Genomic DNA, 26440 nt, shown 5'->3' on the forward strand with positions numbered 1-26440 from the left:
ACTTAGCAATACAATTTTTTTGACAAAATGTCACGTGACCTTGGTGACCTATAACCTCAAATATACATATTTGTCCATAACTCAGTAACCACAAGTGCTACACCCTTCATATATGGTATGATGGGACACCTTATGACGCCACATATTGTTCCTCATTAATTATGTGCATATCTAATTTTGAGCGAGCCAATAGAGCTAGAGGTCTGATTTTTGGTATGTAGGGATAACTTAGCAATACAATTTTTTTGACAAAATGTCACGTGACCTCGGTGACCTTTGACCCCAAATATACATATTTGTCCATAACTCAGGAACCACAAGTGCTACACCCTTCACATTTGGTATGATGGGACACCTCATGACGCCACATATTGTACCTGATTCATTATGTGCATATCTAATTTTGAACAAGCCAATAGAGGTAAATGATGATTTTTAGTATATAGGGATAGACTATAGGATAGAAATTTTTGACAAAATGTCATGTGACCTCGATAACCTTTTACCTAAAATACACGATTATGTCAATAAATAAGTAACCACAAGTGCTATGTCCTTTATATTCAGTAGGATGGGAGACCTTATGACAACACATGCCTTACCTCGTTAATTATGCCCATATATAATTGTGGGCAAGCCAATAGAGCTAGAGGTCTGAATTTTGGCATATATGGATTAATTAGCAATACAATGTTTTTTTTCAAAATGTCACGTGACCTTGATGACCTTAGACCTTGAATATGCATATATATGCATAACTCAGTAATCACAAGTTCTTTACGCTTCAATTTTGATAGGATAATAGACCTTAAGATGTCACATCTTGTACCTCATTTATTATGCACATATGTATTTCTTGGCTGGCCAATACAGCTAGAGGTTTGATCTTTTTTCCCGATTTAGAACCAGAACTTAGACATGCCTCTTGTTTCAAATTGGGAACAATGACATAGACCTATGTGTCCATAGATCTGAACATATACACTTTAGTGATACTTCTTAATGACCTCATTTCCCTGCCCCCTCAAGACTAATACTCCTATTACAAGTGGGGACTATGTCATTGTCAATGACTTGTTGATGTTATTGAAGGCAACAACGATATTGTCCTATATGGGTCTATGAATCGAAAATGTCCCGGCTTCAATGATCAGTTAAAGTTTAAATGTATCATTGCCAACATGGATTACAATGAATTGTCTTCAGTTAATTCGCTGGTTTTTATCTAAATTTTGTAGAATTAAGTCAACACAAAAGAGTTATAGCCCTAGAGAATCCATCATAAGTTTTATCAATTTGTTCAAAATGATATTTATATGGATACGTTTGTGAAATAAGTGAATTCTGCAAAGATTTGGCAGAAATCAATTGAAACAAGCACAGATAAAAAAATAGATTTTCTTGAAAAATATTTTGTTTATATCACTATTATTATTGTTTCTTGCAGGACTCAAATGTTTGGAGGTCAAAGTTCGTCCATGGATGTCTCTGTTACAAATCACATCACTTCAGACATCCATCAAACAACATGAAGAAACCAAAAATCTGTCCTGTGTACGGTTGCCTATTAAAATCAACAGTCAAATCTATAGATGTAGTTTGCAGTGTAGTGCTTATTGAGAACTTTGAGTTAATTGCAAATGATTTACCAAGTGCAATTTTGTTACTATATGACAAACTCCGCTGGTCGTGTTTTTTTCAAATCCTGCAAATTAATCAGACTCTGCCCTTTTTGCAATGGTGCATCAAAGATCTACTTATGATTTCTGAAGATCAGCTCTCACTGTCTGTAAAATTCTACTTATGGTTGACAAAATGAAGATCTTTCTACTGATGTTGTCGAAAATAATCAAATCTGAAGTGGCTCCCTAGTTCTGAAAATTAGAAGTTCATTTACTTATTAAACTCAGTTTAATGTTGTAGTCAGTTGATTTACATCATACCTAAATGATGATCATGAGAATATAATTATTTTTGAATAATGCTTAGAGCATAACTTTACAAATCTTATGACTCATGAGTTTGAAGATATCAGAATCATCCACTGTGGCAATTCACAAATATCGACATATATTATTTCGTCTGTATACAAAACTATATATTAATGAAGAGAAGAAACAGATCTAGTGAAAACTCTAACAATAATCCTGCATTGTACTGTCTATGTGTACATTATGAGAAAAAAATTAAAAGACTGAAAATAAACTCTGTCTTTATTACCAGCTTTACAATACAATGCAAAATGCCATGGAAATGTTTTAATTTTCATATTAAAGGTAGTTCCAAACCTGTATCTTTTCACTGATGATTGGATTCTGTGGCTGATTTCATAAGCATCTCTAAAAGTGCCAACAAGCAAGTCATCATGGTGAAATTCATACAAATTTTGTACAAATTTAATACTGTTTTCATTTTCTCTCCATGTTGTATAACTGTTAGCCAGTGTGATATATCAGAACTGCTGGTTTAGGACCAATTCCAAGTTTATTTTTAAGTATATAAGGCTTCATTCACGAATACTTGTACGGAGCCACTGTAGATTCAATGATTTTTTGAAAAACACCCAGTCATAAAATCAAAAATTTAGTCCCCTGCCAACTAACAATAATCTTGAAGTCTCCCTTCCAAAATATAATTGATATATTTGGTCCACAGAGGTGGTGGCACACTACACATGTCAATTTTCTGCAAATGGCAAAACACTTGTCACCTCTTTTCGTAAAAAAAAGCAAAACTGATCTGTGAAAAAAAATGGAAAAAAATGACAAACTAGGTTACTTCCCCTCACCTGTCAAAAAAGTGTAACCTTATCTAGCTTGAGGATTTTTAAAGATATTTTGTAAAGGTGGCACAGGGAGACAAAAAGGTGCCGAGCTTGCTAGTTTGAGGGAGGGTGGCATGGAGGGGTATCCTAGGTGAGAAAAACTTTGAAAATTTAACCACATATTGGAACAATTGTATGTATTCTTATGCCTTGAAAAATGGGAAAGACAAATTTGTTTGCATGTGATGACAAAAATCGCCATTGAGATACAGGCTGTGGTGATAAGCTGAACACCAGACCTTCCAAAATTACCGAAGGAATAGAAAATGTACAAAACATGAACATAAAACATCCCGAGTACTTGAGTCGTGGACCTTAGAAAACGTTTTTTTCTCTTTAGCTTGATTGTAGTTTAGATGTTTGTAGAGCCTGACAACACCAGCTTTAATTCAATTCAATGCACAACATTACAGCCAATTAAATTACAGTAGGTGAAGCAGCACCGGAAATAGCTGGGAAATTTTTACTACTAGGTCATCAATATAGCCAGCAGCTGGCTTAAACAACTTTGAATGTCATGTAAATAACATATATTCTCAAGGGTTATACGTTGGTACAACAATATATATAACATCAGACTTGCCTTTGCCCTGTCACTGTGAATCTCACAAGAAATCAAATTTTTTTCAGAATGTATCAGACAATTGTTGTCAGTACAGGCCCAAGTTGTCAGTACATTCAGCTGATACTCATTTAGCCAATCAACATATACAAAGTGTTCCACATAATGTTATTAGCTTTTGTTGATTGTGGATATATAGAAAGGGGAGTCTGTGTAACATTGCCTATCAGAATCAACAGGTACTAAGGGAGCTGTCATTATTTATGACCCGGGGTCGGAGGAATGGGAGTGGGGTCACTCAAAAAATTGAAAGCTACAAAGGAGGTTGCTCAAAATGTGGAGAGAAAGAAGGAGGGTTACTCAATTTTTGGTACAAAATGAATGTAACACCTCTCAGATTGCACCATTTCACACATCAATTTCTCAAAATTTTCAATGCGAGAGGGGTGCTCTAACAGTTTTACTCATTAAAATACACATTGAAAACACCTTTCAGCCTGCACCAGACTGAACCATTGCATTTGTCAAGTTCTCAAAATTTTCCATGCAATACAGTATAGGGAACAGCCCCTCTGACGCTTTCCCCCTCAGCATCCCACTGGGTTCCCCCTGTACTTTCAAAGTCTGCTCTGTCAGATATCCTATTCAGGATGGCTAACAACTTGGATAATAAAACATTGGAATTTTCCATATGCTCATGGAGAGTTGTAAAATTGGAAGTATAGGTTTACCACTCTACTCAGTACACAATGCCTTGGAAGGGGAGGTCACCTTGACCTCAGCATCATCATCATCAAGATCATCAAGATCATCATCATCATCATCCATGACTTGATATTGTCATAAAAATCTGCACTGTACCTATTGAAAGAATACAACTATCTGCTAAATTTCAAAATAGAATGAGCTTTCACTAATATGCTAAAATGGGTATTTTTATTTATATCTATGAACCATTTACTGTGTTAATTTAAAAAAATTCTTTTGCTGAAGGAATTTCTTTGCCATAACCAGGCGAAACATTTAACACTGAACACTTGGGAAAAGCAGCTGCTTTCATCAATATTGTGAAACGTTGTTTATTCCCACTTTTTCTGGCTATCCTTCCCTAATATCAACTGTTCACCCTTATTAGGTATTAGGCAAAGTGTTTATCTCTAAACAATTACCTTGGACTGCCGGGTAAAGAAACCATGCCATCCATGCACGGTACTGTCAAAATCGACAGTAGTTGTTTGACAACCAAATATTATAAGTTTTGGAAAGTGAACTTACAATGTTTTACAGACAGATTGTGCTAAAAATAAACTGATTTGTTTCCAACTGATGTAGTAATAACTATCAAGACAAAAAAAAATCTGCACAGTTTACAGCTTTGAATGACTTGAAAGTTGCACGTGATACTGTAACAATGTCGAATTTACTGCATGTAACTCTAAACAGTGGAACTCGCCGTAATAATGTGTTTTCTATCTGGAGTGAGAGGTGAACAGCAAGTTAAAAAACTTTGTCATGTTGCTGAATTGCAAGCATTATCAATAATTCATGCATATGTGATATCTTTTATAGCGCTTGTAATTTAAGAACATCATTTTCTCTCTATTGGAGCTTTTTGTTTTGAGATTTAAACTCCCCGAACCTTTATTTATGAGGTTCAAACTATTCTGACGTATCATTTAGTGCCAATTAAGATATGGTCTAATTTGTTCCTCATTGTACATTGACATGACTTCGATTCACAGGGATCCCTTTTTTTGCTTCAAGATTGCTCATTATGTTGGAGTCACAACTGTTGTAGGTGTTCAGAGTACAAACACTTTAATACAGTGGTTGTCTCTGTCTGCAACAATCATCTTCATTGGAACACTGTCAGTTATCATCAATCCTCTGGGGTTATTCAATCCATCTTCCTTTCTATCAACACGAGATATGAATCTTCCACTGCTGTCAAATTTCTGAATGCGATGAGTGCTATCACTGACATACACATATCTGTCTAAGTCAAGACATATGCCACTTGGTCCAAACAGCTGACCATCCTCTTTACCAGGGATTCCAAATTTGTACAGGAACTGATCATCTGCATTGAATACCTGAATGCAGTCATTATCACAGTCTGCTACAAATAACATCCCTTGTTTGTCATGAGCCATCATGTATGGTCCTTTGAATTCACCATTCTCTTTACCATATTTACCAAATGATTTGATGTACTGGCCATCCTGTGTGTACTTCCTGATACAGTGTCCGTCCTTGTCAGTTTCAGCTCCACCCTTTCCATCCCAGTCTGACACATAAACAGCGCCATCTCGTGGGCTGATGCTGATACTGTTTGGGTCTTTCAGTTCATTTTGTCCAAAGGTTGTGATGACTTCTCCATCCTCATCACTTACAACCACTTGTTTGTTGTTCCAATCTGTCATGAAGTATCTGTCATCAGCTGATACTGCTACATCAAGTGGAAGAAAGCTCTTATCAAACTCTGTATATTCAAATGATTTCTTCCAATTTCCATCATGATCGAGAACATGTATTCTGCGATTATTACTATCAGCTACAACAACATTTCCATTTTTGTTCAATGTCATGCCATATGGGGCATCAAACTCTCCTTTATTGTTTCCTTTCTTTCCCAGTGTTTTCACCAATCCTTTGATGACAGGAATTTCAAATGGTGATCCTGGTACTTCCTGATCTCCTAATGTCAAGGCAACTTGATATTTACCATCCATGTCAGTGTTAGCAGTCACAGTGTGTGTGCCATCTCTGTTGTCTGTCACATCAAGGTTTGTCTTTGATCCATCTGGTTTTGTCAATGTCACTTCCACTGCTTGTCTTGGAATCACTGGTTTTCCAGATCTATCCTTGGTTGTGATCTGTACATTTATGGATTCACCTTTCAGCAGACACTTTGGAACAATGTTGTTAACTGTACACTGTGAGATACAGACATCAGATCTCACCAATCCAAGGATTCCATCTGTTGTGATGTCATCAGAAGGGAGGAACTCCACCACTTCATGTTCAATACTTAGTTTGATATCTGTGGAAACCATCTTTACCATTTTTCTATCACACTGGCACTTTTGGAGACAAGCTGAGCTGCATTCCCATGATGCATCAGTGCCTCAGTGTAACTACAAGTACCGATAAGATTTTCATATTTCAACTCCAAGTCACTGATGTCACTTTCAAGACCTTTGACCTGCAGATTACAGTTGGTGTCTAACTTTTCTATCAGCTTTCTTTCTTCCTTCTCTATCATATCAATGAGGGCGTCTTTTTGTTTCTTGACTTTCTGTTTATTCACAAGACACTGTTCTGTCACCTTCTTACATGCATCCTTGACCTTTCTCTGCTTTGATCCACTTCTCTTGCTTTCAATTTCAACTTTCAACCAGCACTGACAACTCCTTGTTGCATTCATCTGCCACTTCTTGAAGATATCGATGACTATGGTCAGGAATACGATGATCAATGATGGTACATCACTGCAGATGGGAATCTTACATGTATAACAGTAATATTTCATCTCGTTTTTGGGGTGAATTTTGCAGTTTTCAGTTACTTTTATAATTTGTCTTTTGCCCTTTCCTTTCTTGTATTCTTCTACAGTGAACACTTTATGTTCGCTTGCAAGTTTCAACTTCTTGTGAATTTTTTCGATGCATACATCACAGTAATACTGCTCACAATCCACACAAAACACTGAAGCTTCAGTTTCTTCACAAAACTCACAGTTTCTTTCACTTTGGTCGGAGACCTCTCCTGTTCTCTTGTTGACAACTTCTAACATTGAGTTCAGGAAGGAATTATTGTCAAGACCAGTCACTCCATCACTAAGAAGTTGTACTGACTTCTGACAAGTTGGACAGTTCAAAGTCCCTGTTTTGCTCACCAGTTTTTCCAGACACAGTCGGCAGAAGGAATGGTGACACGGCAAAACTTTTGGATTTTGATATTGCTCCAGACAGATCGGACAAGTTAAGAAATCCTCACCGATTTCATCGAGAATTTCTTCAGGCGTTGCTAGTGTCGGGGTCGCCATAGCTTGTTGCTTTTTGTCGGACTCCGCCGTACGGAGGCTGTCGATGTCAGGTGATACCGTACAATGGCTGCTCTGACCTGAATCGCAGTCCATATATGGTCAGGTCACATGATACACAATTCTTAGAAAAACTTAACCCGACCCTCATTCCCTATGTGCCTGACAGTACCTTCATGACCCGACGGGACCTGTCGGCATATGAATGACAGCATCGGAACCTTGAACCTACAATACGAAATATTCCCTTTAGAACTGTCCATACTTCAAGTAGTCCACATCGCCTATTTAACCATAGACCTCCGTTTTTAAGGTCTATGATTTAACGATGAAATTATGATTTAAAAAGACCCTGAACTCACAAATTGCTAAACGACGTGGCTTGAAGTTTAAAACTGCGTGCATGTTTTTGAACAATAAAATATTTAAAAACGCGAATATTAATATAAACACTGATTTAATTTCATGGTTTCCTTGGTGTGGTCGTTGGCTTACTGTTTCTGCTAAGGGGTGGACCATTTGATATCCTGGGGGGGGGGGGGCTTGGAAGATTTGGGGAAAAAAAAGATGCCAGGTGGAGTTGCTCGAAAAAAAAAATCTGGCTTTAAGTGGCTGATGGGAAAAAAATTATGGACCATTGCGACTCGGAAAAAAAAAATCTTGGCAATTGTTCGATGCACACTGCAGCATCAATAAAAATCAAGCAGTAGCTCTGGAGTTTTATAAAGCATAAACCATTTCAAGCTTGAGGAACAATAACTGAATATGAACAATTGTAGCTACAGTATACATGACCTTCTGATTAGAGGAAGTATGCTGAAATTGAAATTGCTCACCAGTGTTTTCCAGAAATGTGTAAATCTGAATGTATGGATTTTGTCAAAATACCACAAGAAGAGAGACAGCCTGCAAACATTTATATTATCGTTTGCGTATAGAAAACTCATAACAATGAAAAAATGCGTAGAGACTCAATCCAATGCGTAATATTATTCCCATTGGATCGACTCTCTACACATTTTTTCATTGTCATGAGTTTTCTATATACGCATGTTTTATTCGTAAATGCGAACACTGTTATAGTGAATTATCTTACCAATGTTTTTCTTAACAAAAGCGAATGTGTTTTGATTAGAATTGAATGAGTTTGATGGTTTTGGGGAAACTACTATGTGGTAATGAAGAATGGGAAATGGGCAATGAAATGAGCAGACAGCAGGTGATTTTAAGATTAAATGTTACATCTTCACTGCAAATAAAACCATAAGTGTGTCATAAATAATACAAACAAAACAAATCATGTTTGTTTGTTTTGTTGTATGTGAGCCACGTCTAAGACACACAACAAAAGTACTGTTTCAGTCTGTAAATGTCACCTCAGATGCCACCAGAGAAAACCATTTCCACTCCAAATTTTATTTTTCGCCTTGCGAGAGGGGGGACACCCCCCTCTCGTGCTCTCCCCCCTTCGTTCTCTAAATGTTGGTAATGAAGAAATGGGAATGGGCAATGAAATGAGCAGACAGCAGGTGATTTAAGATTAAATGTTACATCTTCACTGCAAATAAAACCATAAGTGTGTCATAATAATACAAACAAAACAAAATCATGTTTGTTTGTTTTGTTGTATGTGAGCCACGTCTAAGACACACAACAAAAGTACTGTTTCAGTCTGTAAATGTCATCTCAGATGCTACCAGAGAAAACCATTTCCACTCCAAAATGTCATTTTTTGCCTTGCGAGAGGGGGGAACACCCCCCCTCTCGCGCTCTCCCCCCCTCGTTCGCTACGCTCACTCGGCACTCAGTCGCTTCGCTCCCTCGCAGTCCATCCGTCTACTTTCTTAAATTACCCGGCTACTTTCAATGTAAGGACAACACTGACAAGTAATGCCATAAATGTACATGATTTACAAATATGTTTTGGTAAAGTGAATAAAAAATGTACATGTATTTACATATCTTTATTTAGTTTCTTGAATATAGTCTGTGTGCGATACAACAGCATCTTGTTACTGGGTGTGAAAACCAAGCAAACAAGCATTGCACCGAAATTTGGTAAAAAAAATATATATCTCGAAGAAGGAAAGTGAAAAAAAAAGTTGCCAGCATATGCCCTGTAGAAAAAAAATAATTCATGGTGAAGCACGTGGGAAAAAAAATAATGGCTCTCCACCAATCTTCCAAGCCCCCCCCCCCAGGATATCAAATGGTCCACCCCTAATTTGCTCACGATAAGCGAAGTAGAGTCAATCATCAATCCTTTTCCTAAGGCAATGACTTTTGTTTTTATGAGGGCGTTTTAATGATCAACGGCCACTACACCGATTAAATAAAATTGTCCCTCCTATCACGTACATCAATTGAAAATTATAATTTGTATGTTTCAAAGCATCGTATTTTTCTGTTGTGCCAGCGTTAGTCTACAATGCTGTCTGTTATTATGGTGATTCTTTTTCACCCATAACTTATACCTTAGGTCTTTTTTGTAGTGTCCATCAAAGACTATAAGATAAAAGTATTCATTCGTTACTGGACACAGACAATTTTCGCTACTTGAGGACTATCAAAGTTGGTGTTTGCAACTTCAAGGTCCCGTAGATTAAATAAAACCAACGAATAATGTCTTTATGAGGAAGAAACTAAGATTTCATCGATGTATGAGAGATGTTTTGATATTCAAAGTTATCTGAGTGTTGGAATCGAAGTAGTAGTAAGAGTCATAGTGTCCAATTTACGAGTTTTTACAAAATAATAACAATAGACAGGCCCCTCTCCTATACGTAGATCATATCGGTTGATGGAGACGGTTACAGTGCTTTACACAGCAAAGCTACATGGACAAATTAAAAGCGTGAGAATAAATGGAAAACATCAGCGGTGAAAAAGAACGTCTAATTCTATTGTTGTTGCTAGAGAATTCATGAAAATATTTGTCAATAATTGTATAATCACGAGTTTGATATACACTTTTTCTCCCAAAGAAAACTAAGTGGATAGACACTGATAAATGGGCGGAGCTTTGATTGGTGTGCATCTCCCTGGGGGCGTTCTCAGTTGAGTATCTTCAAATTGTGGTGAAATTTTTATATTTGAATTTTTGGGCAATTTCACACTTTTGGTCAAAAAAATTATCTTCCCTGAAACTGCTTGTCCGATTGCATTGGAACTTAGTATGTATGTTCCAAGGGGTAAACTCAGTTAAGTTTGTTCAAATTGTTTAACTTTGCTAATTTGTTTGTTTTTGTTTTTTGGTTTTTGTTTTTTGTTTGTTTTTTTTTGGGGGGGGGGCGCATTTTTTCTCTTTTCGTCGATAAATGTTCTCTAAAGGTGAACAAACCATGGTAACCTAAACTACGGTTTTATTTATTTATTTATTTATTTATTTATTCATTCTGACATCCAACAGTCATAGCCCAATAACTGGATGCAAACAGAGAAAAATTAAAATATGAAAAAGACAAATTACAACATGCACAAACTAACTTAAAAAAGGCACTAAACAAGTAACAACAGAGACTGACAAACATCAGAAACTCACGGTAGTAAAATGACTATCAGCAAGAGATAATAATACAGATGACACTTAAACGATAGACACTATTTAAAAGTGACATTGCCCGAGACGAAAAACAATATTTAGACAGGTTAACGCGGTGATTTGGTATCCGGAAAAGGTCAGAAGACCTGAGACGCCTTGGGGGCACAAAGAAATTGAAGGAGCTATTAATATCTGGCCGACAATCGGTGATGAAATTGACACACTTGTGAATAAAACAAAGATCTAAAACTTGACGACGAATAAAAAGAGGCGAAAGTTTAAAATAAGAACATAATGTAAAACAATTATCAGCATTGTACTCCATCCCCTCCTTAAAACAAAGAATTTAATAAATTTCTTCTGAACTTGTTCAATTCTATCAATGTACGACTTCTGGTGTGGAGACCACACTCCGAACAATACTCAAGGATACTCCTAACAAGTGCAAATTAAATACTTTTGATGGCAGTGGTATAAGTGAAGTCGCAGCAAGTCCGACCAATTGATGTGCTCTTTTGATTGTGCAATTGATGTGATTTACAAAGCTTAGATTTTTGGAGAAATAAACACCAAGATCCTTGATGACATCAACACGTGTGATTGATTGCTTATAAAGCTTATAATTGGAATTAACCGGAATACGCTTGTTGGAGAATGAAATAACAAAACATTTTTTAAGATTTAGTTTAACTTTCCATGCTTTGCACCAATTACCAACAAGAGAAATATCTGATTGCAGTAGCCTGCAATCCGATTCAGTTTTGATGATCCGAGAAAATTTCGAATCATCGGCATACAGAAACATGGTCGAATGATGGATAGACATGGGCAGGTCATTAATATATAAAATAAATAAAAGCGGACCCAGTAGTGAACCTTGAGGAACACCAGAGGGAACACACATCTCCGCAGACTCGTGCCCACCGATGACAACCCTTTGTCTCCTACCCTCTAGGTACGAATAAAACCAAGAGAGTAGGTTTCCATGTATGCCGTAATAATTTAATTTGTAAACCAAAAGCTGATGATTAACTGAATCGAAAGCTTTTGAAAAATCGGTGTAAATGGTATCTACTTGAAAACCAGTGGAAACAGCCTCAGTAATAAACTTGTTGTATGACAGAAGACTAGTGGCTGTTGATCTGCGTGGAAGAAACCCATGCTGAGAATCGTGAATAGTACTTTTAACGTGATTGTAAATATACTTGTGAATTAAACCCTCAAAAATCTTGCTAAAAAGTGGCAAAAGAGATATTGGTCTGTAATTTGTGACATCGTTCCTAGCACCAGACTTAAAAATCGGAACAACATTCGCGATTTTAAAGGCAGACGGAAAATAGCCAGCACTGAGAGACTTATTAAAATAATGCAGAGCGGGACAGTTAACTCATCTGTGCACTGTAATAAAATTGTGGGCGAATTTTGTCTGGACTGCAGTGACTGGTTTTGAAAGGCAAAAAAGAATTTTTTGGTCAGCCTGCACATCACATCAAAACCAACTTGTCAACTCTTTTAGCTTCCAGTTACCGTATATAAATATGACGTTTTATGGATAAAGATCTTTGCTGGACTGATTGCTTCGAAATTTGACATTAAAGTTCTTAGGGATGATCAATATTTTACTAACAAGAGATATTTTGTGCCCAACATGCGTCTATTTAGTAATGCTCAGCAGTAAGTGTTGTCCGACCTCTCCTACTTTATACCGGCGACACTATACCTACACTGTAAAACACTGTCAAAGTATTTGTTCTAGTGGAATGGTGTTCGCGCGAAGTGTCTTCCCGAATGGATGAATGTTTCTGATGTCAACCGGTGGGGAAATGCATGCACGAGCATTTTTTAGCGCCAACGGGTAACTTTAAGGGCTACCGTTATCTGAAAAACATTAACTGGGATACGTCACGTGTGATAGTGAAATCACGAATTTGAATTGCAGGTAAATATGCATAATTACAGTGTCAGAGGACTCTCTCTCTCTCTCTCAACTTCTTACAATACAAACAACAAGACATTGTTTACTTTAAATCTTTGAACCAATCTGACCATCACTTATTGAACCAGTTTCCAAAACACATGTATTTATATTCATTTGAAAATAGTGTTCACTTTTGTCAACGCAATAATCTTCTTTGAACCCTAACGGGTAGACAACAGTGAGAGTTAGACTTAAGACGTCACACTTGTACTGTGAAGGAATTAATTTTGTTGACTCCGCGAGAAGTCAAGGTAGATAATAGAACCTTAAAAATTGAACTTCAAAATTATTTTAAGTGAACGTGTGCAATACTTCTGTACAGATAATAGATGTTATAGTCAGTTTTTAAAGTTTTAATCAAACAAAATATCTGTACAATGACTCATTATTTAAATCTTGCATTATTTGTACAGCTTACATTGGACTCATCTTTCAATTAAAACCAAAGTTTAATCAGTTAACGCTGACATAGTATGTGTTTTATATTAGCACTTTACTCTTTATGTCCATCGTTGTTGACTTTCAGATTTTCTAGACGAAAAATAAAAAGGAGTCAGACCCTCCGATATACAAAAGCTAATCAGTCTCCAACCATTGTTGTGATTTGTTTACATCAAACATCATGTGTTTACAGAATTGTTTGTATCTCAATATAAAATATTGTCTGATTAAACTGAGAACAAATGCAGTAATACAGCAGGCTACGATCTGGGATATTTACTTTTGGCATTTCTAGCAGAGGAAATAAACAGTCTGTCATCAAGTTATTTAAGCCATCAAGTGTTCTTCTAAACATAAAAGTGGTAATGATACAGGTATAGGTCAGCAATATACATGTCTGCTTGATAATATACATCAAGCTAGCAATTAAGAGATAAAAGGCTGAACAAAAATAGATACCGGCATTACTCGTCTGAAATACACATGTATAATTAACATTAATTAATATTATCAAAATTAGTTGAGAAGACCGATAAATATCCATGATAACACATTACAATTTTGCAAATACTCAAAGAGACTTGTGAAATTGGAAGTACATGTATGTCTGCTGACAGGCTGCACCTGTACACAATGCCTTGGAAAGGGAGGTCAACTTGACATACAGCATCATCATCCTGACCTGAAATTTATTTTAAAAACTACATTGTACCTGATGAAAAATACACCTATCTCCTAAATTTCAACATAAAATGCCATCAATATATATTGGTCAATTCTTACCTATGAGCTTTCACAAATATGTAAACACAGGTATTTTCATTTATGCTTAAGTGGCTCAATTGAACTTTTTACTCTATTTCTTTGAAGAGTTTATTTTTGCTAAAAACATTTATTTATCTAAACTGGCAAAACATTTAACTTTGAAGCAACACTTGGGAAAAGCAGCTGCTTTCATAAGTATTGTAACACATTGTTTTTTATACCCAATTGAATTTATACTTCTCTGGTTGGCCTCCTTCTCTGACACCAAATGGTACTCCCCGTATTAGGTACGAGAAAAGTGTTTACATATCTCCAAACATCAATTTACTAATTACAGTGCTCAGACCATGGACTGCTGGGCAAAAAAAACCATGGAGTAGCAATCCATGCATGATGACCTTCAAAGGAAGAAGTAGTTTGACAAACAAATATTATAAGTTTGAGAAAGTATTATGACAACTAAAGGTGAGTTCACAGTGATTCTTGAAGCTTCTAGTCCGATTGTACTTCAGATAAAATAAACTGAAATGTTGAGGTGTGTAGTAATTGACAACAAAAAAAGTTTGAATACTTTGAAAGTTGCATGTGATACTGTGAAAATGTAGAATTTACTACATGTAATTCTAAACAGTGGAACTCGACAAATTTATAAACGTTATTACCTAGATTGAAAGGTGAGTATCAAGATGAACATTGTCATGTTGCTTTATTGCAAGAATTATAAATATTTCATGCATATGAATCTTTTATGGCACTTGTAATGAAAGAACACCCTTTCTCCATATTTGAACCTTTTGTTGGGAGAATCAAGCTCCAGGATCATTCAGTTTGGAGGTTTAAACTTTCTGACATAATTTTATGCCAAATTAAAGATCAGTGTCTAAATTTGTTCAAAATCATGTATATCTTATATGATTTTGATGCAAAGTGAGTTTTTAAGGTTGTTCACTATGTTCGAGTCACAACTATTGTAGGTCTTCACTGTACAAAAACTTTAATACAGTGGTTCTCTCTGTCTGCAACAATAATCTTCATTGGAACACTGTCGGTTATGATCAATCCTCTGGGGCGTTTCAATCCATCTTCCTTTCTATCGACACGAGATGTGAATCTTCCACTGCTGTCAAATTTCTGAATGCGATCATTACAATCACTGACATACACATATCTATCTGAATCTAGACTTACTCCCCTTGGACCAAACAGCTGACCATCCTCTTTACCAGGGATTCCAAATTTGTACAGGAACTGATCATTTGTATTGAATACCTGAATGCGATCATTATCAAAGTCTGCTACAAATAACAGCCCTTGTTTGTCATGAACCATCATGAATGGTCCTTTGAATTCACCATTCTCTTTACCATATTTACCAAATGATTTGATGTACTGGCCATCCTGTGTGTACTTCCTGATACAGTGTCCTTCCTTGTCAGTTTTATCTCCAATCTTTCCATCCCAGTCTGACACATAAACAGCGCCATCTAGTGGACTGATACTGATACCTCTTGGATGTTTCAGTTCATTTTGTCCAAAGGTTGTGATGACTTTCCCATCCTCATCACTAACAACCACTTGTTTGTTGTTCCAATCTGTCATGAAGTATCTGTCATCAGCTGATACTGCAATATCAAATGGACAAATGCTCTTGTCAAAGTCTTCAAATTGCAAAGTTTTCACCAAATTTCCATCAGTGTCAATAACTTGGATCCTGTTGTTGCCACTGTCAGCTACAACCATATCTCCACTTTTTTTTATTTCCAAGCCAAATGGTTGATCAAACTCCTCGTTATTGGTTCCTTTCTTACCCAGTGTTTTCACCAATCCTTTGATGACAGGAATTTCAAATGGTGATCCTGGTACTTGCTGATCTCCTATTGTCATGGTAACTTGATATTTACCATCCATGTCAGTGTTAGCAGTCACAGTGTGTGTGCCATCTCTGTTGTCTGTCACATCAAGGTTTGCCTTTGATCCATCTGGTTTTGTCAGTGTCATTTCCACTGCGTGTCTTGGAATCACTGGTTTTCCAGATCTATCCTTGGTTGTGATCTGTAGATTTATGGATTCACCTTTCAGCAGACACTTCGGAATGTTGTCAACTGTACACTGTGAGATGCAGACATCAGATCTAAGCAATCCCAGCATTCCGTCTGTTGTGACGTCATCAGAAGGTAAGAACTCTACCACGTCATGTTGCATGCTTAGTTTGGTATCTATGGAAACCATCTTTACCAGTTTAGTTATCACACTGGTACTTTTAGACACAAGCTGAACTGGATTCCCATGATGTATCAGTGATTCAGTGTAACTACAAGTACTGATAAGATTTTCATATTTCAATTTAAGGTCACTGATGTCACTTTCAAGACCTTCGACCTGCAGACTACTGTTGGTGTTTAACTTTTCTACCAGCTTTCTTTCAGCTTTCTCTATCTTGTCAATGAGGGCGTTTTTCTGTTTCCTGACTTTCTGTTTGTTCACCATACACTGTTCTGTCACTTTCTTACATGCATCCTTGACCTCTGCTCTGCTTTGGTCCACTTCCCTTGCTTTCACTTTCAACTTTTCAACCAGCACTGACAACTCCTTGTTGCATTTATCTGCCACTTCTTGAAGATATCTATGGTTATGGTCAGGAATACGATGATCAATGATGGTACACTCACTGCAGATGGGAATCCTACATGTATCACAGTAGTATTTCATCTCGTTTTGAGGGTGAATTTTGCAGTTTTCAGTACCGTTTACAGTTTGTCTTTTGCTTTTTCCTTTCTTGTATTCTTCTGCCGTCCACACTTCATGCGTGGCTGCTTGTTTCAGCTTCTTGTGAAATTTCTCTCTGCACACATCACAGTAATACTGCTCACAATCCACACAAACCACTGAAGCTTCAGTTTCTTCACAAAACTCACACTTTCTTTCACTTTGGTCCGAGACCTTTCCTGTTCTCTTCTTCACAATTTCAAACATTGAATTCATGAAGAAATTACTATCAAGACCAGCCACTCCATCACCGAGAAGTTGTACCGACCTCTGACAACAGTGACAAGTTGGACAGTTCAAAGTCCGAGTTTTGCTCACCAGTTTTTCCAGACACAGTTGGCAGAAGGAATGGTGACATGGCAAAACTTTTGGATTATGATATTGCTCAAGACAGATAGGACAAGTTAAAAAATCCTCACCGATTTCATCGAGAATTTCTTCGGGTGTTGCTAATATGGGGTTCGCCATACTGTCGCTTTTTTGTTGTACTTGGTACAGAGACTATCGATGTCATGTGATATAATGGCTGCTAGGGCCTGAAACGCTTTTAATATTTGGTCACGTCACATGATTTCCATGACATTATTGACACAAAATGTGTGGAAAAGCTTAGTGGCTGACCGTACTTTCATGACCCAACCTATATGAATGACAGCATTTGAACCTTTAACCCTGAATACAAACGCTGACAGCTCATTGTAAATGGTCATCGAACATGGTTTTTATATGCAATAAAGCTTAGGTTTTGACATTTATCTCCAAAACTTGTAGTTGGGTATTGTGATCCATAAATCGAAGAACCTGAAGCCGTGACGTTTATCAGTCAAAATATAAAACAAAAATGTTGACCATAATTTGATTGTTAAGGTATTTTTAAAGAAATTAAGTCTAGTTTGGCAGTTTGATCTGAGCGTTTAAAATGTGGGATCTAGCAGCCACAAGATTATTTTATAGAAGGTACAGGAATTTTTCATTCGACAATTTTGGACAGGATCTATCAAGACATCCCTGGGACGATGTTTACTTTAGCTGTGGAAACGCAGCTATCTGTTTGCGGGGTAGCGTGCGGAGTCGACCTTTTGATGACCCGCATAGCGACGGTTGACCTTTTGATGATCCGCATACCGACGCACGCTACTCCGCCAACAGATAGCTGCGTTTCCACAGCTATGTTTACTTGTTTACAGACGAGATTAGCAAACCTTACAAAAGATCATTCATCATTTTAAGAGAGTATTGTAACAAATATACGCCAATAGTTCGGTCACTAAAATCAGTCTTAAAACGTAAACCGTTTATATCGAAATAAAAAATTTAATGAGAAAGTCGATCAACAAAGCAAATTCTCCGTATGCTTATATCAAAGATGCACATGATAAATACGATGGTTCCAATCGGGCTCGAACTCACAACGTACGGTACTCAATCACCTCGCGGAGAATGCAACAGACAAAACCGCTCGGCCAAATCCCCAATCTCAAAAAAAGATCGGTTCAATAACCGAGCTAAATGCTCTAAAGGTGGCCCGAGTAGTTCCAACTCTCAGAAAAAGTTTAAATGACATCCCTGGTGATGACCGCCCTATTTCTGTACTACCGCTTTTGGAGAAATTTTGAAGAAGAGTGTAAATGATCGATTAATTTTGTATTTCCGTAAATATAACCTTCTTTACAAACATCAGTATAGATTTCGTGAGAAATATAGTGCAAAGCGTTCACTCATTAATTTACTGAATGATTTGATGCAGCAAATAGGAAATTCTACAATATAACATATTTCCCTAGCCCTGTCCTATACTTCCCATGCCGGCCTTGACGGGCCCCTCACAACCCTGAAAACTGTGACTGGTATACCATCTTGTCTATGTATATCCCGGTCCACATCGCCTGTCTAACGATGAAATTATGATTTAAACTTCTCCCGAACTCACAAATTGCTTAAAAACATGGTCTTGTTTAAACTACTTGCATGCATTTGAACTACAAAATATTTCAAAAAACACGAATCTGAACACTGATTGAAGCACACAGTTTCCTTGGTGTGATCGTGGCTTACAGTTTCTGCTAATGTGCTATCAATAGTTGAAGTAGAGTTAAACCTCCTCTCCAAACGCAATGAGTTTTTTTATTATGCATGCGTTTTAATTATCCACTGCCGCGCCCCTAAGGAATTGTCCATCCTCATCACCCACAACAAATTACAAATTGTAATGTGAATGTTTCAAGGTATTTACTGTTGAAGGAGGGTGCATCTTTTGTGCCAGCTTGAGTCTACAATGTTGTTAGCTATTATGGCAACTCTTTTTTCACTCAAAACGTATACCTTAGGGCTTTTTGTAGAGTCCACCCAAGATTCTACAACAAAAATGCTCATTCGATACTGAAAACAAATAATTTCTGCCACTTGTGTACACCAAAACCAACGAATAATGTGTTTATAAGCCTTAGAAAGAAATTAAGCTTTCGTTGATGCATGCGAGATGTATTGATCGTAAACAACTTAAAGTTATCTGAGTGTAGGAGTCGAAGTACGTCGTTATAGGGTCCAATTTACGATTTGACAAGGTAATAACAAGAGATATATAGGTCCTTATCCTCTTACGTTGATCACATCACTTGATAAAGACCGTTACAGTTTCTTTGCATGGCGCAAGCTACATGGACAAATTAGCGTGGACGAGAATAAATAAAACAAAATCAGAGGTAAAGGACGTCTTATTCTGTTGTTGTTGCGAGAGAAAACAGTCAAAATATATATCGATAATTGTATTATTACATATTTGATTTACCTTTTTTCTCCAAAAGAAGACTCAGTGATAAATGGGCGGCGCTTTGAATTATTTTATTTTATTGTATTGTATTATCCAACAGGCAAACCCAGTTACAGGATGAGGTACCCATAACCTATTACCAAATGGAGCAAGTACCTTGCTCAAGGACACAACACCGTTATGCCTATTTATCTGCAATTGAAAAATATAACTTGAATATCAAACGTGACGTATCCCGGTTAATGTTTTTTTCAGATAAGGGCAGCTGGTTTCCAGAAACAGTAACCAGGGGTGTTTTGCATGCAAAATTTACATTATCCCATTGTATTTACAGCAAATTTACAATTTTTGAGGGAAAGTGGAAATCTGTTCCCCCTCCAGTTACTTTTTGAGAAAAATCCCAGGCCATAAAGTCTCTCCATCCGTATCTCAACTGACCCTCTCTTCTCTACAAAGCTTTCCACAGTGACTGCTCCCTCCCCACTCCTCCTCGGCAAACTGTTTAGAACAGGTGAAACCTGCTCCCCTCCCGAGGCCTGGTGTTTTTCTAATTTCCCCCATGGTGCTAAAAATGCCCGTGCATTCATTTCCCCACCGGTTGATGTCAGCAACATTCATCCATCTTCAAAGACCGGGAGCGGAAACACCTACTACACGAACAGCTTTGTTTGCAGTGTTTTACAGTGTCGGAATTCGCGGATACAAAATAGGAAAGGTTGGACAACACTTACTGCTCAGGCTTACGTAAAATTTTCTCAAAAATGGCATGTTTGGCATAAAACATCCCTTGTAAGTGCAAAAATTGCCCTGTACCGCAACAGTATCGCAAAATCTCGAATACGTTAGACGAGTGTTGTCACACTTATCACTTACGACCAGTTTTATTACACTTCACTCTATCACTATATATATATATATATATATATATATATATATATATATATATATATATATATATATATATATATATATATATATATATGGAACCAAATTATTTGAATTTGATCTGTCAACACATGACAAGGTCAATACATTTGTGAGATAATTTCTTTAATTTTTTTCTATTTCATGACTTTAGTAGTATTGGTAAGAAACTTTGTAATAACTCGGCAATTTTACTGTGTACATTTTGCAGAAAGATTTATTTTAGGTTTAAATAAAAAAATGTTTGTGTGAAGCGGCTTTAAATTGGTGTTTTCGATTGTTGAATATCAAAATTCCGGAGTGACAAGTGTACGTAATTCAAACTGTAACCAATGAACATGTTCATTTTGGTCAACTGATATGATTGATTGAAGTATTCATTTGTGTCAACTGATATGATTGGTTGAAGTGTTCATTGTTGTCAACTGATATAATTGATTGAAGTGTTCATTTGTGTCAACTGATATGATTGGTTGAAGTGTTCATTGGTTCAACTGATATGATTGGTTGAAGTGTTCACTTGTGTCAACTGATATGATTGGTTGAAGTGCTCATTTCAGGTAGAAAAAGCCTCGGACACAGATATTCGGACTCTCAATTTTTTTGCAATTATTTTCGAATCTATCATTTTGTGGGGCACATAATAATTCTCGTGGAGTATGAAAAATTTTCACCCGTGTTTTTTTTTCGAAAATCGAAAATGTAGGGTAATTTGTTTCTCAGGTATCTTGATTTGATAAAAGAATAGGTAGAACGTTCATTGAGGAAAGTTTGAGCAAAAGTTTAAGTATTTCATTTTCGAGGCGCGAAGTGCTATTGTGTTTGGATTTAACGTCCGACTTGGGACGCCAGGTCAAGGTCAGCACTAAACAATGAAAAAAGACAAACTTCCTGTTCAACACTAAATTTTAATATTCGATTGACTCTAAGCATATATCGTAAAGCGATATTTGCTTCTGTTCACTTGCTTGATATGAACAATAGCGTTGATCGCGATTTCAGGTTTGTTACATAATATAACTGCATGCGCGTGACATCGGACACCGCTGCCTGAATTTCGGACAAATTTTGTTGTTGCATGCGCGGCTGTTGTTGCAGCTTGTAGTCTGAGCCATAAATTCATATGGATTAGTGTGACTTTTACATGTTGTATCAATTGTAACACTAGCGGGTTTTATTTTCATCGCTCTTGAGGAAAATGCGGACAAATATTTATTTTGCATATTGATGAAAAAGTTATGTCATTTGCGATCAGCACTATTAGTAGGTGCAGGATTTCAAGCTATTACGCGTATAGGTCTCTAACATCTTAATCGAACATAACCTGGTAGCGTGACGCACGGCGTTTCATGTAATATCAAATGTTCGATACATCAACCTGAAACGACAATCACAAGAAGAATTTCCCCTTGTAAGCTTTTTCGCTTAATATCCATAGTTTTGTTTTAATCAGAGTTTCAATAACCGTTATCCTCAAGAGAAATGCACGTTTGAACCTTTTGCGAATGGAGCAGGTGCGATCACTGTGCGATTCAAATCTTTTTTCGTTCCACATACTCTCTATTCAAACCAAGAGCTACCAGGTGGTGGACATTTCATGCAATCCTTTATAAAATTACGCAAGAGTCGGAAGAAACTCTCTCGAAATGTAATGCTTGCGGTGCAGGACACTATCAACAACTTAAAAAAAATCTCAAATGGGTGACGAGTGGCAGAAATTAGTCACCCTGTCATAAAATCACGATTCCAACAATGCAATAAAATTAACCAAGTAAAGCCATTCTAAAGCTTAAGGTATCCTTCGTCCTATTCTGTAGTGAAAATATCTTCCATCACCTAAACCTTTTGTATAACCCAGTTTTTTTGAATAAATGGTGTGCTGCACTATATATCCTTTTGTGAAAACACTATCCGTAAAACTGTTTTCTTTTGAAAACACTGTCCTTCACCTAAACCCACATGATAACATAACCCTATTCTGCAGTGAAAATGAATTCCTCCACCCTATTCTGTCGAGAAAATGCTGCTCTTTAATTAGTCCCCACGGACACCGTCCGGGGGGACTTATAGGTTTGGTCATGTCCGTGCGTGCGTGCGTGCGTGTCCGTCCGTTCACGCAGATATCTCAGAGAAGCCTGGAGCGATTTCATTCAAACTTGGTACAAGGATTACTTCATATGTCATACAGATGCACGTCGATTTGTTTTGTGATACGATCCAATATGGCTGCCAGGCGGCCATTTTATTACGATTTTTTCATGTACAGAGCCATTACTCAGGCATGTTTCAACCGATTTTATTCAAAGTTGGTACAAGGACATTGACAAATGTCATAGCTATGCACATCAATTTGTTTTGTGATACGATCCAATATGGCCGCCAGGCGGCCATTTTATTATGATTTTTTCATGTACAGAGCCATTTCTGAGGCATATCCGCATGTTTCAACTGATTTTATTCAAAGTTGGTACAAGGACATTGACCAATGCCATACATATGCACGTCAATTTGTTTTGTGATACGATCCAATATGGCCGCCAGGCGGCCATTTTATTACGATTTTTTATGTACAGAGCCATTTCTCAGGCATATCCGCATGTTTCAACCGATTTTATTCAAAGTTGGTACAAGGACATCGACCAATGTCATAGCTATGCACATCAATTTGTTTTGTGATGCGATTCAATATGGCCACTGTGCGGCCATTTTGTTACGATTTTTTCATGTCCTGAACCATAACTCAGACATGTATCAAGCCAATTCATTCAAAAGTATTTTTATCACAGACCTAATGAAGAGGACTCTATCCTCTCTGAGGACCTGTAATCAAGTACCCATTAACAAGTGGGGACTGTGTCATCAACGATGACTTGTTACCCATTAAGTTGACTGTGAAATTACTGTCCCTCACCTAAATAGGCCTATATTCTGATAACGTAGTGCTATTCTGAGTGAAAATACTGCCCTCCTCCCTGCTGCTGTGTGGTGAAAATTGTATCTTCACCTAATTTGATAATTTTGTTCTTTAGTAGATCTCGGGAGGGTGATCCGATATTTTTTCCAGAGTTGAAAGAATATGAAAACGTTTCGCTCTCCAGCAACGCGATCTTATTTTGTTATCAAATGCAGCAGATCTAAAATGTCTTAAAGGGATTTCGCTCTTAAGATTTTTTGCGCTTTCAACCAACCCGTTCCAAGATGTAGGCCTAATTATGTGTCCCTAACTCCATGCTGCAATGAATATCCATTCACCTATTCTGTAGAGAAGATACTCATACTGTCTTCTACCTTATTCTGTACTGAAAATGCTGTCCTGCATTCCAGTCAGTTGTGAAAATTCTGTCCTTCACTCCAGTTTGAAGAAATAAAAGTATTTCTCAACTCATTCCGATGTGGAAATAATGTTTTTCACCCCATTGTATATTGAAAGTACTGCCCTTCGCCATATTTTTGTGGAAATACTTTCCTTTACCCTATTCTCTGTATTCTGCACCATTAACACTGATCTTCAGCCAAAACACATTATGATGTTCTTCAACCTATTCCTAAAAAGAAAAGGCCAGGGAGAGGGGATCCTTGGGAAAGCCTTTCCAATGTTACTGTCACATATGTCAATATTTCATAATTACGATTTATTACTTTTAATAATTATGAAAAACATATCATATTTTGTACTTTTAATTTCCAGTTGGCCTGTGCGGCCCCAGGGCATTAGTTTATTTAATTTAGGGAGCGTTCAGTTATTACAGCCGGGGATATGCTGGGTGGGTAAAATCCAGGGGGATTACCTTGAATGAATGAAAACGGCAAAGGGGGGGGGAGGGGTATGTATTTTTTCAAGCAGTACGGAAGGAGGCGGCACTTGATTTTCATATGTATCCATTCAGTAAAAAAGCAGATTCAGTGTTCAAAAATATTCTGGGAAATAAAAATGATTCTCTGCATGATTTCATTCTCTGAAGTCGTTTCACCGTAAATCTGAATAAAAGTACAATAAGGAAGAAATACATAAATATACCTTTTTGTATGACAACTCTTAAGATAAATATAAGACATGTGAATATACTATATTGTAAAGTATGATCAGCCTTCAAGCAACATTATGGTATTGTGATCAGAGTATTCCGCTGGGGAGCATGTTCTTGATCAAGAGTTTTTAACGTACCTCACTTTGCTTCTCCTTACCCAAGGATAGGTGCCAGTATCTAGGCCTGTAAATTGGCCATTTGACCCCTGCATGACCTTATATCCCGGCATTTTTTATGATATAAGAGAATTCCAAATGCAACATTTTCCTCTGACAAATGCATCTATGTGAAAATGCACGATTTCTCTTGGAAGTGAGGCCCGGTGGCAATGTGTTTGAATGTTACAGTTTTCAATCAACCTGTTAGGCCCACAGGTCTGTGGAGTTGCGTGAAGTATACATAGAGAGAAGGGCACACCGGCGACTCCGGGCACCTGTGGTTAGGCCACTTTTTCTAATGCATACCAGATACATCCACAGTCGCTTGTGGTTGGATACACGGCAGCCACTATCGAAACACAAGCGACTGTGGATGTACCTGTATCATGTGTATGTTGCTGGCCACTACTTTTTTACTTCCAAGGGCTGGCATACTACCGGCTAGGCATGCATACTACTTGATGAGATGTTAATTTCCATAGCCCCAGAGCAGCTTATTTTGGCACCATCATATCCAGTTTCATGATTTCATCAGAATACACAGGGTCTTATATTAAAGGCGTATTTAGTAATAACAGAAGTCTAAATTGTTTATGTTATTACTATATTATTACAAAATTATACTACGAACAATGTTGATAAGAAAATGTAACATTCTCTCATCACATTTATTATTTATTAATTAATTATTTATTTATTTATTTGTTGCAACCCTTTTAAAGCAGGGGCTCATGAAAACAACAGAAGCAGCAAATTACACTGGGCACTTGAAATAAAAATAAAAACTTACAGAAGAGCTACATATAGTTGAAAAAATCTCACAAAGAATATGTCACATTATATTTACATAAATGCCAACTATTGGAGCATTTAGTCACTTTTAGTCCAAATATATGTCCAGTTCTGTGCTCTTTCTGAATTTGTTTCTGTAATATTCTGTTGAATAGAAAACCATCTGACAAAGTACTGAAAGATATAACCTGTGCCTCACACAAGACATTTCTACTCATTCACCACCCAGAAAGAGACTCTCAACAATAGAAATGAAACTAGTTTACACATGTGTGCAAACACAGAAAGACTTTCCTGCTGTGCAATCAATGAAAGAAACAGCCATAAATACATGGTAATCCACAGTCCCCCGCTAAGGGTCATTGCTATCAACCTTTATGCAAGCTGCCTTTAATTATTCTAACAATGTATGGGCTTTTGTCAACAATTCATTTCTCAAGGTAACTTAAACTCACACTTTGAATTTCATCAGCCAAATAAAACTACCTGGCAAGAATAAAACAAGCCGTGCTGACAATATGAAACACCTTTGTAGTGGCAATGTAAACCAGATAAGCCTTATAGATGCAGCTAGTAGTTTTACACAGCTCTACTCAGGTATTGAGCTGATTTTTTGGAGGATTGTTGTTGTAAAGCGACACTAACTTTTTGTAAAATCTGTTCAACAGTGTGGTTTGTATTTTCTATTGAATCTTTTACAGGGGACAGCATGCAAAATGCACAATAAAGACTAAACGATCTGTTTGGAATGAAGACAGTGATTTATTTCCAATATTTCTTTTGAAATTTATTCAGTTGATGCATTTAGAAATGGATGTACATTGATGCAATGAAGGTAGAATATTT

The 26440-nt window shown here is 37.0% G+C and overlaps 3 protein-coding genes across 3 annotated transcripts; all 3 read right to left on the minus strand.

The window, feature by feature from the left end:
* Positions 1–5188: 5188 nt before the first annotated feature.
* On the minus strand, positions 5189–6442 carry LOC139133725 (tripartite motif-containing protein 2-like). The gene has a single exon (XM_070700491.1). It carries the CDS (start codon positions 6440–6442, stop codon positions 5189–5191), a length of 1254 nt encoding a protein of 417 aa, XP_070556592.1.
* LOC139133969 (E3 ubiquitin-protein ligase TRIM56-like) lies at positions 6313–7479 on the minus strand. The gene has a single exon (XM_070700792.1). It carries the CDS (start codon positions 7432–7434, stop codon positions 6445–6447), a length of 990 nt encoding a protein of 329 aa, XP_070556893.1. The 5' UTR covers positions 7435–7479; the 3' UTR covers positions 6313–6444.
* A 7510-nt stretch (positions 7480–14989) lies between these two features.
* On the minus strand, positions 14990–17426 carry LOC139132622 (tripartite motif-containing protein 2-like). Its single transcript, XM_070698896.1, has one exon. It carries the CDS (start codon positions 17388–17390, stop codon positions 15135–15137), a length of 2256 nt encoding a protein of 751 aa, XP_070554997.1. The 5' UTR covers positions 17391–17426; the 3' UTR covers positions 14990–15134.
* Between the last annotated feature and the right edge of the window lie 9014 nt (positions 17427–26440).

The sequence above is a fragment of the Ptychodera flava genome, chromosome 5, assembly GCF_041260155.1.
Source record: "Ptychodera flava strain L36383 chromosome 5, AS_Pfla_20210202, whole genome shotgun sequence".
NCBI classification, from domain to species: Eukaryota; Metazoa; Hemichordata; class Enteropneusta; family Ptychoderidae; genus Ptychodera; species Ptychodera flava.